Raw genomic sequence first — 20,087 nt, forward strand, 5'->3', positions numbered from 1 at the left:
TCACTCCAATGTCCATCTTGACCACCACATAAAAAACAATTATACTCCCAGTAGGATGGAGATGGTGAACACATCTCTCTCCGGGGAGCATATCTACAATCTTGACAAAAGTGAGGTCTAGATACGATTTCCAACCACCAAGCTCATGTTCATTCCAAGACGCCATAGTAATAAGTAAACTAAAATAAAAATCTACCTAACACCAGAAATAAAAAAAAAAACTCAAATCAAATATTTACAAGTTTAAATTCAAGAAAGTAGGCTAAAATTCCAAACCAACTCAATACGCCAAATTATTTCCTGGCAATGGCGCCATTTTCGATAACGCTCAACTTACACGTCAATTTAGTGAAAGGTGGTCGTCGTCAATATATTTACCCAACTTTGGAGTCGGGGTCGAATCCACAGGGAACAATGTGAGTGGTGATTAACCTAGTTTGAAACTAAAGCTACAAGTTAAATTCAAACAACTGGCATGAAAAGATAAAATGGGGAATTTGAGTTTAACAAGTAATTGTCGGTTGCTTTAATCAGTGTTCGTAATCAAGAGTTTCTAAAAAACTAGAATTATGTTCACTAAGGCTTCCAGTACTTGACAGATGCTGACGGTGGTTCAAGATTCTCACGGTAGGTAGGACAACAAGTTATCTTTATCGACATTATGCATAAATTTCTCTCGACCTACTTAAGCATTTGATTATCTAATCCTCTCGTACTTAGGGAATTTACATTCACTGTCCAGATTTTACCTCAGGTTAACCAACCTTGTTACAGCGCTGATTATTAAACAGAGTATTTCCAAGTCCCTGTTGATAATTCACTTCCCACTATATTTGATTTCTTTCTCAAGCAAACAAAGCAGGTGTTATCTATTATTTACAACCAACAGACATTAATTAAAACCTCAGAATTATCAATAAATCCTACCACCTTTTGAATATTGAATACTTAGCACCTTATCAAGACCTAACCCTAGATCCCATAATTCAGGTTAAACAAATTTAGCCACTCATGACATAAAAATCAAAGCAACTAGATGAATTCATGCTTTGAAAGATAAACTTACCACAAGATGAATAGAAACTAGAGATTCTCAGATTAGATCACAAAGGAAAATCCCAGAATAATGATAATAATCTCTTCAAAGTATTTTCTTTTTCAAGCCAAGAAATTAGAGAGAAAATATCAAAAGTATTGTCCAAAACTCAAGGTGTCGACCTTGTGCGAAATAATAATAATATTAATGTCTAGAAAATCCTAAAACAAAGCTTTAAATAGTTTACCCTAAATAAGGAAACAAATTAATAAAAATCAAAAATCCTTCGGTTAGCCAACGACATTTGTGATAGCTTATCAGGAAACTGACGACTTATCATAAATGTCGTCAGCTTCTTCTTTAATTTTGGCTCTTCCTGCTTAAGGCTGACGACAAACTTGATAACCTATCAGCTACGTGATGTCCTATCACAAAATTTTATCAAGGCTTTGCTTTAGTTCTCCTTAGCTGCCTTAGGCTAACGACATTCTTGACTTATCAGACCCTTAATGGCTTATCATAAAATGTCGTCACAACTTCCATTTTAGGACAATTCTATTTTCTTCAGATTTCTTTAGATTTCAACTTCTTTGCTTCCATTCTTGTTGGTTCTCTATCATATCAGCTTAAACTACAAAATCAAACATAAACCAATAAAAAACGACAAAAGTAGATTAAGACTTCACAATTATTCTTAGTTAAGAGCCTCAAATGTGTTAGCATTAGTTCACACATCATGGGTCTCCGAGATCCTTTTGATGACCTATGTTGAAGGGATATCTATCTAATCTGATCGATTGCGTAAAGCCCGTAGTAGCAACGAAACCAGGGAAAGTATACAGAAAAGACAGTTCTTTTCTATTATATTAGTATTTTCTTTTATTTTAGATATATTAGACTATTATATTAGATTAGTATTAGTTAGTGATCCTAACTTAGTGAGTCCTTTCTTTCGTGATGCACTGTTGGCACTAGTCCTACATTTTATCTCTGTGGATCGAGGCGAAAAGGGGCTTGACGGGAAGAGGAGTGTACCATGAGAGAAGCAAGGAGGTCAACCTCTTTCAAATATACAACATGGATGTTGGCAATGTAGTTGGACTCTCATGTAGATCCAAATAAATCATCATTTTCGCGGAGTTAAATCTTGGCCTGCTAGGCAAGAGGATAGCAAGTTCCAAATACTGTCTCGGTAGGAAATGTATTTCTATTACTATGAAATTCATAAATAAAGTAGTTAATGGTAGGGTTACCATTATCGTTTTTGTAGTGACGAATCTTGTGTTCCTAAGAAAAGGAATTTGTCCATTTTTTGGGGTCTCAAAGGGGCGTGAAAACGCATAAGAACTCTTGAATGGAAAAGAGATATAACTCCAGTTCGTTCCTTCGAAATGGGTAGTTAATCCTATTTCCAATAGGGGAAGTTGACAATTGAATCCAATTTTAACCATTATTTTCGTATCCGTAATAGTGAGAAAAGAAGGCCCGGCTTCAAGTTGTTCAAGAATTGTGGCGTTGAGTTTCTCGATCCTTTAACTTAGGATTAGTCAGTTTTATTTCTCGATGGGGCAGGGAAGGGATATAACTCAGCGGTAGAGTGTCACTTTGGCGTGGTGGAAATCATCAGTTCGAGCCTAATTATCCCTTAGCCCAATGCGAGTTTTTCTAGTTGGATTTGCTCCTCAGCCGTCGTTCAATGAGAATGGATAAGAAACTCTTGGGATTGATGTGAGGGGGCAGGGATGGCTATATTTCTGGGAGCGAACTCTGACCGAATATGAAGCGTATGGATACAAGTTATGCCTTAGAATGAAAGACAATTCTGAATCCACTTTGTCTACGAATAAGAAAGCTATAAAGAATACAACTATGAATCTCATGGAGAGTTAGATCTTAGCTCAGGATAAACGCTGGCGGTATGCTTAACACATGCAAGTCGGACGGGAAATGGTGTTTCCAATGGCAGACGGATGAGTAACGCGTAAGAACCTGTCCTTGGGGGAGAACAACAGTTGGAAATGGCTGCTAATACCCCATAGGCTGAGGAGCAAAGGGAGGAATCCACCCGAGGAGGGGCTCGCGTCTGATTAGCTAGTTGGTGAGGCAATAGCTTACCAAGGCGATGATCAGTAGCTGGTCCGAGAGGATGATCAACCACACTGGGACTAATACACGTCCTAGACTCCTACCGGAGGCAACAATGGGGAATTTTCCGCAATGGACGAAAGCCTGATGGAGCAATGTCGCGTGGAGGTAGAAGGCCCACGGGTCGTGAACTTCTTTTCCCGGAGAAGAAGCAATGACGGTATCACATAGTTTGTGATACTAAATCTATATTTGATATAAATATAGATATATAGCTAGTTCAGGTATACGCGCCTTGCACGTGCACCTTACTTTAATAAGTTCAAACATTACACTAAATAGGATATCTATTTAAATAATAAAAATAAATATATAATTAAATTTAATATCTTTTGAGTGTGTAAAGATGGAGAATTTATTTATTAAACCTAATATTTATCAAAAATATTTTTTAAAGTCGATCGACATTCATCTACCATCTGTAAATTGCAACAAAAAATACAATGATAGATACATCAAAATAATACAATTAAATCTAATCTTTACACACAAAAATTTTCTCAAAGTCGTCTGACACTCATCTACAACCTGTAAACAGTAACAAAATAATACGATAGTAGAGATATCAAAATAATACAACTAAACCTAACCTTTACATAAAAAAATTCCTCAAAGCCGATCAATATTTATCTATCATCTGTAAACTGTAATAAAATAATACGATAAAAGTGATATCAAAACAATACAATTAAACTTAAATTTTACACACAAAAATTTCTCAAAGTCGATCGAGATTCATCCACGAATTGTAAACTACCACAAAATAACAAACTAATAGAGATATTACGATAATACAATTAAACCTAACCTTTATCTAAAAAATAAATTCAAAGCCGACCCACATTCATCTAACATTTGTAAATTAAAATAAAACAATAACATAATAAAGAAACAATACAATTAAACCTAACCTTTACACAAGAAATTCTTCAAAGTCAACCGATATTCATCTACGACCTGTAAACTATAAAAAAAAATATTAATTAATTCTTGTACCATATATTTTAGAAGTCCCACATATATTTTAGGAAGTCTAGTTAATATAATAAAAAATAATTAAATAATAAATTAAAAAAATATAGTGAAAAGACAGTTTTATCTAAAGAAAGTCTTTCAATAAATGACAAAAAGTTCAAATCACTTTTCTAAGGGTCTCACACTTTTAATATATTATAGATAGATTATAGATATAAATATAGATATATAGATTATAGATTTAGATATATCACAAATCAAGGTTCTAAACCGATTGCAAGTTAATTCTGCTAAATCTCAAAATTATTACAAAAATAGCTGAACAAGATATAACTTTGGGAATGAAACTATAAAAAAATTCTGGCTGGAAAAAACATATGGAAGAACACTATAATTTGAAAAAGATGAAATCAAAATAAGAAAAACACGTAGAAGAAAAACCTACTTCTGTCTCTCTTACTCGAACAAAGATTGAAGTTTCCTTAGCTCTGAAAGAATTATGCATGATGTCTTGGATACCATTTTATCATTCTTGAGGTTCTCCATATTCTGCCATATATTCACAATTGTATATGCATAACCTGATTAGAATAAAGTTTATATCATGGCATGTAAAATTAGAAACAATACATCAAATATATAGCATAAATTTTGATTAAATAAGCATTGACATTACTATATAATTATTGAAAATCAACGCACGTTTTTCATATTACTTTTCCTTCATCTTCACTTACAATTATATTGTGTAAAGAGAAGTTACACACACATTAATTTTTTTATATCAAAAAACATTGCTCGTAGAATAAAGAATGTATTAATAAACAAAGTGAAATATTTAGACTCCAAACTAGAAAACTTAAACCTTATCACTCAGCAAAAGCAAGAAATTGACTTAAAACAGAGAAAGAAGAATCCGAGATAGTTTAAGTCTTTAAGCAATGCTGGCGGATTGAGCTGTCAGCCTCTCCTATTCCTCCTCGATGATGGACAACTTAAAACCTTACTTTTAGCTGTGAAACCTATGGCTTAGTACCCTTGCCAAGAGTGAATAGAGTACGCAAACTTGTAGCAAAATTTATGACCTTGTGCATCCCGAATATGGACGGTCTTAAAGCTACCATTATGCTTTTTCCTGTTCTTAATAACACCAACATGTCCCTGTTTCTACCTCCAGTCACCATCACAACACATACCCTGTGCATGGCACGGGTTAATCAAATACCAAAGCATGTCAAGAAGAAAATCGAAAATTTTGAACCAAATAAAAAAAAATTTCATGCCTCAGCAGTCATGAAAGGCATACAAATTAATTGGACGTGAGAATTTGTGCTATATAGACTTCACAAAATTGCCAACAACATTATGAGTCCTAAACTTAAAAGGAAAGTAACCGAGATCTTATTTTTCTTATATTCTTTTTGGTCAAAAACTATATGATGTAAAATTCTAATTGATTTAGATTTAATTTTTTGCCAAATTGGTTAGGAAAGAGTTTATCATAAATATATTTAATTAATTTTCAATCCTTAAATTAACAAAAAATATTGAAATTCCGATGACTTCTAATACGGAAAGGTATTATCATAAATATATTTAATTCACTTTTAACTCTTAAATATTAGGAAAAAATAGTGAAAAGACGAATTTGTCTAAAGTAAAAACTTTTGACGAAAGGCAACAAGTTCAAACAACATTTTTAAGGCCCTTCACACTTTTAATATACTAGTACTAGTACTAGTATTATTACCCACGCGATGCACGGTCGATATTAAATGAAATTAAATATAGAAATTATTATCTTATTGATTTTATATAATAAAAAATTTAGTCAATATCGTTCACCTATTTGAAATTAATAAATTTAAGCAGTACAAAAAATAACTATTAAAATATTAAACTTAATATCGTTAATTACATAAAACTTAAACATTTATTTTTGAAAGTTAGTATCCGCGTGCAAATAATATTATATTGTAATATAATTATATGAGAATATTAGATAGTATTGTGATCTATATTGATTTATTTTGTAAAATAAATCATGTAATTACAAAAGAAAATACATATTTAACATAATTATAATTAGTTAAGTGACTTACTTCTAAATTTGGTTAGAAAAATAAAGAACTAATGAAAGATATGTTTTAGAGTTATGCACAAAAGGCTTCTCTGTAAAATTTTAACTTGAAATTTAAATACTTTTATATTAAATATTTTAATTTGCACCCTTTTATCAAAAGGAAGAAAGGAGTTTCCCCTTCTCTTTTCTTATCTTAATAGATTTTTCTTTCAAAGTAAATTTTATACTCCTTTGTGCGATTTTAGTCATAGTATATTTTTTATAAATTTAATATAATTTGCGTCAAGGCAAAAATTTTGAGCAAAGTCTCAATAATAGTCAATTTTTCCTCTCTCATATTTTTTTATTCCCATTTTTTCAATAAATAACTTTAACATTATCTAAAATCTTAACCTGCTTGCATGATTTCACAATGTTCACTTATTCTCTTATGATAATGGATTAATATTAATGAATCTTATTGTATATTATTTTTTTTGAATAAATGGTTTAGTCCTTCATAGGTTTGAATATTCACTCTTCAACTCTATTTTCGATCAACCCTATCATACTTTCGCAATTTGAATGAAATTATAAATGTTAATCACTATCGAAATTGAATTCTCTCCCATCTTAGAACATTCAACTAATACTTAACCCCTCGTGTTCATCAGTACAATAAGATATTAATCTTATTCATCTTTATACTTTTATATTGTACAAAATAGATCAAAACAATTATTGTACTAGAAGATCTACAATATTCTAAAATTGGAGTTACAAATATAAATATAAACATGATTGAATTCATTGCCTATTTATATCAACTAAAACAAAAAAAAAATAAGAAAGTTTGTAGCATAATGTTTATAAATGACAAATGATAAATAACCTTTACTTTCACATTAGTACAATATGCTACGTAAAAGTACAATAATATTTGCAGTAAGAATTTAAATATAATGAATTTGAAAAAATCAGTATTCATAAGTATTTGGTTTATTGAATTTGAGCATTGCCCATTGAGCATCAGCCACAAGATACTTACCCAAATTTCGATCTTCGATATATAGCTTTTGAGATAGTAATTCTAGTGTTGGGTAAATTTCAGAGATAGTTATACAACTATTATTTTTTTGCTAAGGTCACTTAACTATCATTCCTAATACAATACCACAAAGCTTTTAATATATTGTTAAAATCACACAATTTAATTTATAAATTAATTGTTAATCATAAAATATAGAAATATAGTATAGACAAATCAAGTATTAATCCTAATATATAGAAATATAATGAATTAGTAATTTAGTATCATATTTTATTAATTTTTAAAATCATATTATTATCTCACTAAAATTTAAAGCAATAATATTTGCAATGCAAGAAAATCAACTATCTAATATCAATATTAGTTTCTTCATAATTAATGTGTAACTTGTAAATTTTAATGCTATTGCTAAAATTCTCATTCCACATTTTGACCAAGATAAATTTTTATAAATCTTTAAAAATGTATGACATATTAAAAGATCACTAACTTAAATTTTTAAAAATTACAAATTATATTTTTTTATAAAACATAAAGTACATGAATACTAACTCATAAAATTTTCACCAATATGTAGAAAATAAAATGAATATGCAACATAACCTGTATATTTAGTTGACTTGATAAATCAAGAAAAATCTATTCTAAAACAAAACTCACAGTAAATTGAGATTCTAGTGATTATCACGACAAGATAAGTTGTAGCAGAAATCACTTGGACAATTCATCTTCTCCAACATGTTATGCCAGAAATTAATTAGCTTTTACTGAGTGTAGTCTTCTTATATAGTGATAAATTGTTATGACATTAGAACTTCTAGATTAATTGCAGTTGTGATAATATTCTTTTCCACATATATGTATACTAGCTTAGGATACGTGCATTGCATGTGTATTCAATGTTAAAGAAGAAAGTTGCATGTATAAAAAGAACAAACTCATTATTCAAATCAATGAATAGACTACTTTAATAATAGGAGAAAAGGTCTGAAGTATATCTAGACTTTTGAGAAATTTGCTCTAACATGCCTCAACTTTGTGGGGGTCCTATGACCCCTCTCCCTCCAGACTATTTATTATTGTATTTATGTGGCATATATTTGTCAGTTGGACTACTGCGTGAATCACGCACATTGAGCATGTCAGGATCTGAATAGGACCTTTGCAGTAATAAATAGTCCAGGGCTCATAAGACTCTCACTATGTTGAGGCATGCTACAACAAATTTCACTGAAGTTTAAATATATTTCAAACCTTTTTCTCTTAATAATAAATAGACAGTTAGACCTCTCTATAACAATCACTGGTTATAACGGTATTTCACTATAGCGTCCTGATTTTCTTCGAAACCGATTTTTCATATTATGTGTTACTTCTCTATAATGAAATTCCACCTATAACAACAATGGCGTTTATTATAGTGGTAGACACTTTATAAAATTACCTCTCTATAACAATATATTCAAATATGTTTTAATATTTATATTTTTTAAAAATATATTATGTACAGTATAAAATAAAATATTAATGATAACATCCAATGCCTTTATTTGAAGGGATACCTTAGATCTTTAAGAAAATTGAGAACTAATGTTACATTTTCTTTTTAACCTAATCACTATTAGGGTGAGTTTAATTTAGCCAAACCTCGTACTTGGTATGTCCGGCCAGATAAACCCAAGTATTCTACTAAACGTTGAATTTTTAATCCATGATGAATATTTTTGGAGAAATACTTATCAACTCTTCCTCACTGTGAATATTTTTGAAGAAACATTTATCAACTCTTCCTTACCGTGAATATTTTTGGAGAAACATTCGTCCGTTCTCTTCTTTATCTCTTGTTGTGTCTCTTTGTTGTATCTTATATTTTTTACGGTAAGAAACCTACAAATTATTGAATAGAAATCTTCAAGAAAATCAAGAAGCCAAATTTAGTTAGGCCTTTTCTCTTACTATTTTTTTCTTTTCCATAAAGTTTGATAAATTAAATATCATAAAAGAAGACAAAGAAAAGATCATTACCTGAAAAGAATAAGAATGAATAGATACAATAATTTATATCATTCAAAACTAAAAATTTCACGCGAAATTAATCTGCTTTCAAAATTCGAATCATCAACTGTCTCTATATGTATTATCATCACCATACATCTTCAAGATACCTATAAAATCAATGTACTTTAAAATAAATAAAATATTACAAAAATATTTTTTGACCTAAAAAACAATTGTAAAGCAAACAATGAAGAATGATCTAAGACCAAAAGTAAATAATCTTGTTTCATATGTTCGTTGAAGATGTTATTGTATTGTTGTAGAAGGATTGTCAATTTATAAAAGTTCAAATTCTTTTTAAGAAAGAAATTATCTAAATATGGTAAATTTATATTTTCCCCCATAAATATATATCAATTTTAGAAGAATATAATTTCCAAAGAGAAAATGTGTATTTTAAAAAATAATATTAAAACACATGTATTTTGTAGACTTTCCAAGTAAAAGTCCAAATCCTTACCCGTTTGTTGTACCATTTTATGTCATTTGTAGACTTTTACTTTGCTTTTTATTTATATTTATTATAAAATAGACTTCATTGTTTTATTTAAAAAATATTTAAAAAATTACGTATATTTATGATTCCTAAAACTTAAGGAGTTTTTTTTTTTGTAATTTTTCTTGCAGTAACACTTTCTTATTACCATATATTATAGGATTCTTAATTTTTTCTTTCTATATATATATTTTAGGATTTAATATTACAGTTAATATTATTAAAATAATTAAATAAAAATTTGAGTAAAATAGTGAAAAAGACGGTTTTGTATATTGCGGAATCTTTTAATGAAGGACAAAAAGTTTAAATCACTTCTCTAAGTGTCTTCACACTTTTAATATATTATAGATATAGATTATAGATTATAGATTATAAATATAGATAATTGTTAATTGATTATTCATTTTCTATTCATATTTCTCAATCAATTTTGTCATGCTTCCTTAATTGACTTACATTGAATGAAATTATAAATACTTTTTGTCATATAAATATTTATTTTATGGTAATACTTCAATTACATATATTCCAATTTATTAGTAACTCACGCATACATTTCATCATATAAAAATTATTAAAAATTTTTATTGATATTTTTATTATTAAGAAACATTTATTCCTAATTCATTTTATTGATCTGCACATTTTAAGTTTTATATTAGATAATTTAATCCTCTTTAATTAATTTTTGTTCAGCAAACGAAGTATCTTTTTCAAATTTAATTATTTTAAAATCCGAAATTATTCTTACAGACATATATAAGGTTATATAATTGGTCATTTAAAGAATAACTTTGTAAAGTAAAATTTAATTTTACTTTGAATATTAATTAGGACTATGTAATTTTAGTAGTTATTTTCGATAAATATTATGCAATCTTTTCTGTGTAGTAATATTCATTTTTAAAAAAAATATTTATTTATTTTCAATTTACCATCCTTTTAAATTCAAGACTATTATTTATTCATGTCCTAATATAGAATGATATTGTAATTACTCATTGATAGTTATTCTTAATTATGAAAATCCTTTCATTAAATATAAGTGCATATTGTTTTAAATATAGATTACTTAAGATATATCGAATGAAAATTCTTCCACTAAATATGAACGCATATTTTTTTAAATAAAATTACTTGAAATAAATTTCTTCCATCTTTTAGTCCAAAGTTACCATTTGTGTGATCACATCTTTTTCATAATATTTTTAATTTTGGAATAACTCTTTGATTATTATATATTATTTTTTTTGTATAAGTTGTTTGATTACTAATTGGTTATTCTCTTAGTTGATATTTCTTGATACTTTCTTGATTTAGTCAATTGTAATCAAATCATAAATATGTTTTTATATAATATTGTTATTTAAATTAATTATATACACATTTTAAGCGATGACATCTTTTTCATAATATTTTTAATTTTGGACGGACTCATTTGTCATAATAACCTTTTTCATATAAGTTACTTTATTAATTAGTTATTCTCTAATTGATTTTTTTGTAATACTTTCCTGATTTACTAAATTGTAGTGAACTTATAAATGTTTTTTTTAGATAATATTATTATTTAAATTAATTATGTATATTTTTGAGGGATAACATCTTTTACATAATATTTTTTTTTATTTTGAAATGACTTTTTGATTATTATAATCTTATTCATATAAGTTACATGATTATTATTTACTAATAGATTTTTATAATATTTTCTTGATTTACTCAATTGTACTAAAATCATAAATATTTACTTTTTATAATATTATTATTTATGTTGTTTAAATTAATTGCTCACATATTTTAAGGAATCACATCTTTATTGAAATATTTTTTATTTTGAAATGACTTTTTGGTTATAGTAATTTTTTCTATATAAGTTGTTTGATTACTAATTGGTTATTCACCAAAATAATCACCAAAATAAATTTTGTTTCCAACAAAATAGATTCTTGTTGCCAAAATATCAAGTGGTTAGTTTTCAATATGCCACTTGACTTAATTTTAAGCTAACTTCTTTGCTTTATGATATATATAGATTATAAATTATAGATTATAGATATAGATATAGATATAGATATAGATATAGATATAAATTATATATTATAGATATAGATTAATATAAGCTTCAAATTTCCGTCGTGATTTTTTGGGATCATTTGGTGTAAGATATAAGGGACAAATAATTTTAAAATAAAGTAAATAATTATTTTATATCATGTTTGATTGAAGATATTAATTAATATCAAAATTATTTTTCACTATTTGTATCATAATAATAAAATAAGTTATTTTATATATACAGTGAATCACTAATTTCAAAATAAGAATAACTCTTTTCCAATCAAAGATACCTTAAAACTTTTTTATGCCGACTCACTTACCTGCCACATTTCAGAGAAAACCTTAAAAGTGTGGCTCTATTTTATTATATTTTATACATGTCTCAATTTCATTTAATATCCCTTTGACGTCATTGATATATTTCCTCTGTCCCATTTTATATGTCGTTATTTGATTGGGCACGAAATTTAAGAAATAAGAAAAAATTTAGTAATATTTATCAAATTGTCCTTTATCAAAAAATATATTAGTGTCTTTTTTTCAATTAAATGAGACTAATAAAAAAAAAATTATATCTTTAAATAATTATTAAATAAGAAAAGATGACATTCATTTTAGGATGGATTAGAAAGAAAATAATAATACATAAAATTAACTGAGGGAGTAACAAATATTGTTCTTGTTTTCTAGTCTATGTCAGCTGGGCCATTATTTTGTTTTTGGATACCTCTCTTTGTTTATGATTGGTAAAACTGTCGTTACTCTGTTTGGACTTCAACTTGACTAATTATCCCAAATAAGACCAACTTTAACGTCACCCACAAAACACCAAAGATAATTATTGGATTTGACTTATATGATATTACATACTATATTTTGGATTTAACTTGTATGATATCACATACTATATAGTAGTTGCTAGTATTATTCTCCTATCATCTACTTTTGGATTTTGATATTACATGTTGTTTTCTTTTCTTTAAGTTATAGCTGCTATCTGTATTGTTATTGTTCTCTTTTGTATTTGTTTTTGTTACACACTTATTGTGTGAGATGCTTTACTTAAATCCAAGGTTTATCAAAAATAATATCTATCCTAATAAGATAGGGGTAAGTTTGTGGAGAAAATTGAAGGAAAGGTGTCATTTAAGTCTTGAATGAAGTATTGGTGACATTGACCACCTTAAAGGGTCAAACATAATTAGGAAGCTTGATTAAGTTAATTGTAGACTTGATTAATATTTTCAAAACTTTCTGATCTTTTCAAAAATACAAATCAACCCACACCCCTCTCCTTTCTAAATCAACCGTCTCTCTCCTCTCTCTCTCTCGATAGTTTCTCCCAACCAACAGTTCTGCAAATTTCTCCTTTCAATCCTCGGTGACTTCGACCTCCGACGATAAATAGTTAGGCTTCGAGTATCAATCGTCAATCGACGTTTCAGCCTTGCTCTTTGGCCACAACAACTTCAAATTCTTCATCGTCCTTTTTCTTCTTTCACAGGTAAAAAATTATAGGTTTTTTTAGTTTTGAAGAAAAAGAGGAACCCGAGCCAATATTTGTTGCTTTAATTTGAAATGCGGTTTGAATAAAGCTCTAATTTCTAGTATGTCTTCTCTTCTCTTTTCGGAGTGAAATATGATTTTTTGTTGTTTGATGCATTTTTTGAAGTTTGATTTTTGTTGTTTGTGTTTGTACAAACAAAACAACGATGTTGGTGTTTTTGGTGTTGCGTCTATTGCTGAGTTAATTTGTTTTTATTATTGGTAAAATGGTGATATTGTTGTCGTTCTATTGAACAAAATCATGCTACTATTTTTTCTACAACATATTAACCTTCTGATGCAACAAATTTATCATCTAATGCAACAGATTAACCATCTAATGCGACAAAAGAACCATCGAATAAAAAAATCTGATGCAACAAATTAACCATCGGATAAAAAATCTAATGCAACAGATTAACCATCTGATGCAATAAATTTACCATCAAATTAAAAATCTGATGCAACAAATTAACCATATGATGAAACAGATTTAACATCGAATCCAACTTAGGAACCATTCGATTAAAAATTTAATGCAACAGATTAACCATCAGATGCAACAGATTAATCATCTGATGCAACAAATTAACCTTCTGTTGGATAAAATCCTATCAACTATTCCAATAGGACATCTCCAAGACTTGATTTTTCCAACTGATCATTCACCTGTCACGATAGACGATCCTTCTATTGGAAGAAATCTAAACAGTATTGATTGTTGATAACTGTTCCAACAGATCACTCATATGTTGTAACAGATGTGTGATCTGTTGCACAGACCATTTATTTATCTCAACAGATGAGTGATCTATTTGTTAGTTAACTGTTCCAATAGATCACTCATATGTTACAACAGATATGTGATCTGTTGTATAGACCAATCATCTGTTTCAACAGACGAGTGATCTATTTTTATTGTTGCAATAGATTACTCATCCATTGCAACATGCTAGTTATTCGTTTTAACAGATAACCTACCTAGTGCAATAAATATGTGATATGTTCTACATGTTATATTTACTGTTATCCTTTTAATGGTGCATTAATTAATTATAATCTATTTTATGTTCCTATTAATTTTAAATAATATGGATCTCAAAAGAAAAGAAACCAAATCAAGTCCAAGTGAAGAAATAAGTAAAGCAGCTAGGCTGCATCCACCACTCTATAAGCTTGTTTTACAAGCGTTATCTCAATCAAGAGCAGAAAATGATGAACATGGGGAGGAGGAATATTTCAAAAGAGATGATCCAAATGCTAATATCCCTTCCACCAAAGAGTTGGTCAAAATCTTCAGCACTGATAGTTATCCTGTGAGAATGTAGTGCGATGGTGCCACAGATTTAATGAGTGATTTTGTGCTTTGGGCAATACTTTGATTTGTCGGAGGACAATAATGCTCGTTTTCAAATAAAAATGGTAGTATATGATCTTCTCAAGCATAGGTTTATGTATGAAAACAAAGATAAAATGGATGAGGTGTGGATAAATTACTGTGGCATGCCTGTTTTCTTTGGTTGGAAGGAGTTTGCCATAGTTACTGGAGTAAAATGCTATCCTCCCTCTTCTTCTCAAGTTATACCTATTCTAACCTCAAAAAAGCTCTCCGCCACCCAAAAAGGGCAAATGTAAGTCGAGTGATCATGAAGACTTGGTGTCCCTTATTGGTCTAAGCTTCAAAAATAAAAATTTGATAGAAGCATTGAAAGGTAAAATACTTTCAAAGAAGCACAAGCAATCATTGTGCTTAGTTTGATTTGTACACAATATTCTTTGGGAGAGAGACGTTAACAGCAACATACCACTTGGTTTAATAAAGCTCCCCGAGGATCTTAAGGCATTTAACAACTATCCTTGGGGTTATGAAAACTTTAAAATGATTGTCAAATATTTGTTGACTCCGTTAATGCCAAAAACAGTCAAGTTATATGGTTTTTCATGGGTTTTCATGGTAAATATTTTTTTTATCATGATATGATTCATTTTTTAATTCAATAATGCTTTTGATTTATTGGCGCTATTTTATAGGCTTGGAAATTTGAAGTCATTCCTTATTTGAGACAACAAGTGAACTACCAGGAAGAAGTTTCCTGTCCAAGAATCCTGAGATGGTTGTCGGCCCAAACTAATAAAAATGCAAAAATTTATTGATCTCTTCAACCCTCGAAAGGATGCAGTAAGTTTAATTCTAATCAAGTTTTTATTTTAATTAATGATATTTTTGAATGACCTAATCATTATTCTAATATATGTACTGATTTATGTTAGATTGTGCATCCACCAATTTTTCAACCAATCAAGAGTTGAGGATGCCATTTTTTTACTTTACGGTTTGTGCAAACTTTATCTAACTCTAAGGTCATTGACAGAATAAAAAAGAATTGTTTGGAGCAACAACCATCACAAGAAAAATAATTTTAAAAGGTGGGATTGTTGTTGATGGTGGTAGTAGTAGTGGTAATGGTGCTGTTATCGGGCTAATGATTCTCCTCTTATAGTTTTTGAAATAACAAACCATTATGATTATGATCATACTGGTTATACAAATTTTGCCTCTTCTAGCGAATGTTCTGGATGCAAATGTCAAGACTAAAAGGTGAAACATGATGGAGTGATTAATACTATTAATGAATTAACTGCTTCTGTAAAGAAATTAACATCTAAGAAGGGTGTCATTCCATCAAAGAGGATTTCATATCCATACACTCCATTAGAGATTAAGGTGGCTAAGAGGAGAAGGAAAGAAATTTCCAAGGCATCATTAAGCATCGAAAAAAGCAAAATTGCAACTCCTCTGTCTTTTTTCTTGCACCTTTAATCAATGTACAAGGGCCACAAGAGAGCAACACGAGTTGAAGAAGGTGAATGTATATCATCTATTCCAACAAACAAACAGTCTCATATTTGTTTCAACAGATGATACATCTGCTAAAAATTATAAATAGATATATATATTACAAAAGTTGTCTAACCTATTGCATCAGATGTGTTATCTATTGCAACAGTTATTTAACCGGTTGTATAAGATACATTATTTATTGCAACATATGTCTGTCTATTCCAGTAAATCAAACAGGTCTTCGTACTATTTTAGTATGTACCAAAAGATGAGTCATATGTTTCAACAGATGGGTCATCTATTGGAAATTATTGTACAACTCTTTTTTACCTGTTCGAATTTATCCCACTAGATGATCCATCTGTTGCAATAGATAGATAATTTGTTGTATATCTATAATTAACATTGGCAATTCTGTCTTTACAACTAGATGTCACAGTAGAAGCTACTACTGAATAGCATAATATCTCAGTTGATAATCCATCAACTGTTTCTAAAGAAGAAGAAAAAGTAGAGCCTGTTAGTTCGGGAGAATGGAAGAATTACTCGTTTGAAGGGTTCAATATCTCGGATAAGGCTCTAAAAAACTAACAAAGTTGATCAATGACTATTCAGAATGGATTACCGATGAGCTGTTAAAACATCATGCCGATAGGTACATAAATCATTTTTAAGGATACTGATTTATACAATTCTTGTTGTAAAAACATGACATTAACACATATAAATCATGCAGAAAATAAAATGACGAACACTACAAAGTGAATAAATTAGGTCTTGTTGTTTATATGTTAGACTTTATTGTTGCCATTTCGTAACGAAGGATTGGTTCTATTTGATATTACAACCCCAAACTTTCTGGAATGATGAGGTTTAAATACCATACATATAACTATTAATTAATACTTTATTTAATTGCATCTGTGTATTAATTTTATCGTCACATAATCTGAAATGTTTGATAATATGTGCAGAACATCGATGTTATTTTTTACTCCTTCAAAAGAAGACCAAGTTGCAAACACAAGAATAGTACATATACATGATAGGCAATTGTTTGTACAAAATTTACATCAATAATATCTACGATAGGTACTGTCAACAACAGTCGAAAGTTTCCCAAATTGAGGAATACTTGATCAACATTATCGAAGGTTTTAGTATTTCAGCTGGCTTACCTTGGCATTTGGTCGATGAAGTGTACATCCCAATCAATTGTGGTGATGAATTCCATTGGGTGTTGGATTCTCCTTTCTAAAAGAGAGGCACATCCGAGTTTATGACTCGATCTCTGTATCACCCTGTATTTTTGAGCTAGAATTCTAACCGTCGTTCCTACATGTGTAAGCTCTAATACAAATAATTCTCATGTGAATATAAGTTTCATGATCATTATCCTAGTTTAGGAAGTACTTTTGAGGCGAAAGACGTTCATATAAATAACTTAGAACAAAGTGGAGCTAAGAGCCTTTGATTCGTTCAAAGTTTAGTATTTGATTTTATAAGGGTCTACTTTGAATATGTACAAATTTTGATATACATAGAATTTTGCAGCTCAAGACCCACCAAATTGTAGATAATTGAGTCAGCTTTTCAATGATACCAATTTTGCCTTAATCCGATATCCGAGCAAAAAGTTATAGCCTTTTTCGTGAGAAAGGCGGTAAGGTCACGCGATTAGCCCACGACATGCGCTCCATCGCCGGTCCCTAATTTTTAGTTTCTGTTTCCATATTTTTAAGGGCAAATGTTTCTTTTTCTCCACCCTAACTCGTCCATAACAAATAATTAAAGCCCCATGGAGCATTATTTTCCCCTTTATCCATAATTTCTCTCCAAGCCTCCCTCAAGAACAAACCCTAATCTCCATTCAAGAACTTCAAGATTCCATAACAATCTCTTCAACAAAAACCAAAAATTAAGCTTCCTAATCAAAGAATATCAAGAAAATCTTTAAAGATCATCGCCAAGGGTTTCAAAGTCAAGTTTTCTACATCAAACCAAACCTATTAAGGTATGTGGGATTATAAACAAGGATACTTCTTTCAACCTTGTTTCCAAAACTAGATTTTAAATTTAAATTTACATGTATTTCAATCTAGGGCTCATACCCAAAGATCATTATTTGAAGTTTATGAGGTTACAAGTGATTTAAGTGTTGTATTGCATATCTACTTTCACATGTTTATGCGTGAGGCTTGATTTCACAAATTGAGAATTGAATTTCATTATCTTGACTAGAATTGTTAAAGTATTTTGAGATTATTATTGTTGAGCATAAAGTTTGTTGTGATTTGACATAATTTTCAAGCATAGGTTATAAGCCCTAAGTTTAAGCCTTGATATTTAAGAAAGATGATGTTTAAGCATTCTTTGATAAACATGTATTCATATTTTAAGCAATATTTGATCTTTTGATCCTCAGCTAAGATATGCAATCACACATTTAGTCTTGATTACAGTTTAAAACAGACAGATGCATAACTAGTTTTCATTATAAACCCTTATGCTATTTTTAAGGTGGATTTCCTAGGGAATGAACATTTAAGTAAGGGAGTAGTATATAGCACCGATTTGGATATGTGTATCAGTTCATATGCCCAAGAACTATGAGCCAACGTAGGTACAGATTCAAATCATTCCCATTTATATGGATGAAAATACAAATTGTGATCACTTAACTCAGGTTATACTCCTTGGAAAGAGTATGACACCTCTCTCCAATGTGAGTTTTTTCCCTTAGGTTAACTAGATATGGGACACTATGATAGCTCACATAATGTATGTCAATTAGAAGAACCTCCTTAACAGAAAAGAATAATAGAAAAGTTTTTAGCAGAAACTCCCTAAGTCCTAAAATATAATAATAGAACAACTTTTAGAAACTAAGTGTAAAGGCTCACAATTTTATTCAAATATTGTTTTACATAAGTCATTAGCTATGAAATTTCAGCTTTCAGTTTACAGATATAAAGGTGAGTCCTTTTTACACTTAGCCTGCATAATTTGGAAACAGACTTAACTTTAGTTCTACTTATTCCACTAATAGAAAGAGTAAAAGTACAGCTTTTAGAACTAAGTGTGATGACTCACAAATATTGTCTTTATGCTTTACTATAGTATGCTTATATTTCATAACTTTTACATTATTCAAGCCAATGCGGGTCATTTACACTTAGCATGCATTCTTTACAAGTTATATGAACATTGAGCTACTATTTTTATTTATGAATTCACCCCCAAATGCTCAGTACATTCCAAAAGTACTGATCCACACACACACACACACACACATATATATATATATGTGCTACATTATTTAATAATGTAGGTACCAATTGTACCCCATACATCATAATCCGACAGTATGCTGCTTCCAGTCAGCAGGTGATGAGTCCTTTTGATTCAAGAGCTCGAGTCAGTCATAGTTCGAGTGACGTTTTATTTTCTTTATTTAGTTGTATTGATTAGGGATAGTTGGGGCTCATGTCCCAACTACCTATAGTCAATATTAATATAGGCTTCATAGACAGATAATACAATTGATGTATTTGATTCTAGTCTTGTTTTGTAAAAATCAGAGTTATAATTATTTTAATATAGTTTTGTATTGACCATATTCAGAAAAGATTTATCTTCCACTTATTTCATTTAGATTTATGTATTTTATTCAGTTGCTCACGAGTTATGCCAGTACAAATGTTAGCTTAGGATCACTTGTGGTCTTAAGCACCGTGTGACATCTAGGGGGTAGTCTCGAAGCGTTACAATCTCAGGAAGGAGATGTTTTGGGTCATCATCTGAGATACAAAA

The 20,087-nt window shown here is 29.6% G+C and overlaps 1 protein-coding gene across 1 annotated transcript in view; it reads right to left on the reverse strand.

The window, feature by feature from the left end:
* Positions 1-2,912: 2,912 nt before the first annotated feature.
* Positions 2,913-20,087, reverse strand: part of LOC107857883 (protein PopA1-like) — a 31,334-nt gene continuing 14,159 nt past the window's right edge. Inside the window, exon 4 of the mRNA XM_047407734.1 lies at positions 2,913-3,221. Coding sequence (XP_047263690.1) covers positions 2,913-3,221 — 309 coding nt within the window. The remainder of the gene's footprint in view (positions 3,222-20,087) is intronic.

This window comes from Capsicum annuum, chromosome 2, assembly GCF_002878395.1.
Source record: "Capsicum annuum cultivar UCD-10X-F1 chromosome 2, UCD10Xv1.1, whole genome shotgun sequence".
Taxonomy (NCBI): Eukaryota; Viridiplantae; Streptophyta; class Magnoliopsida; order Solanales; family Solanaceae; genus Capsicum; species Capsicum annuum.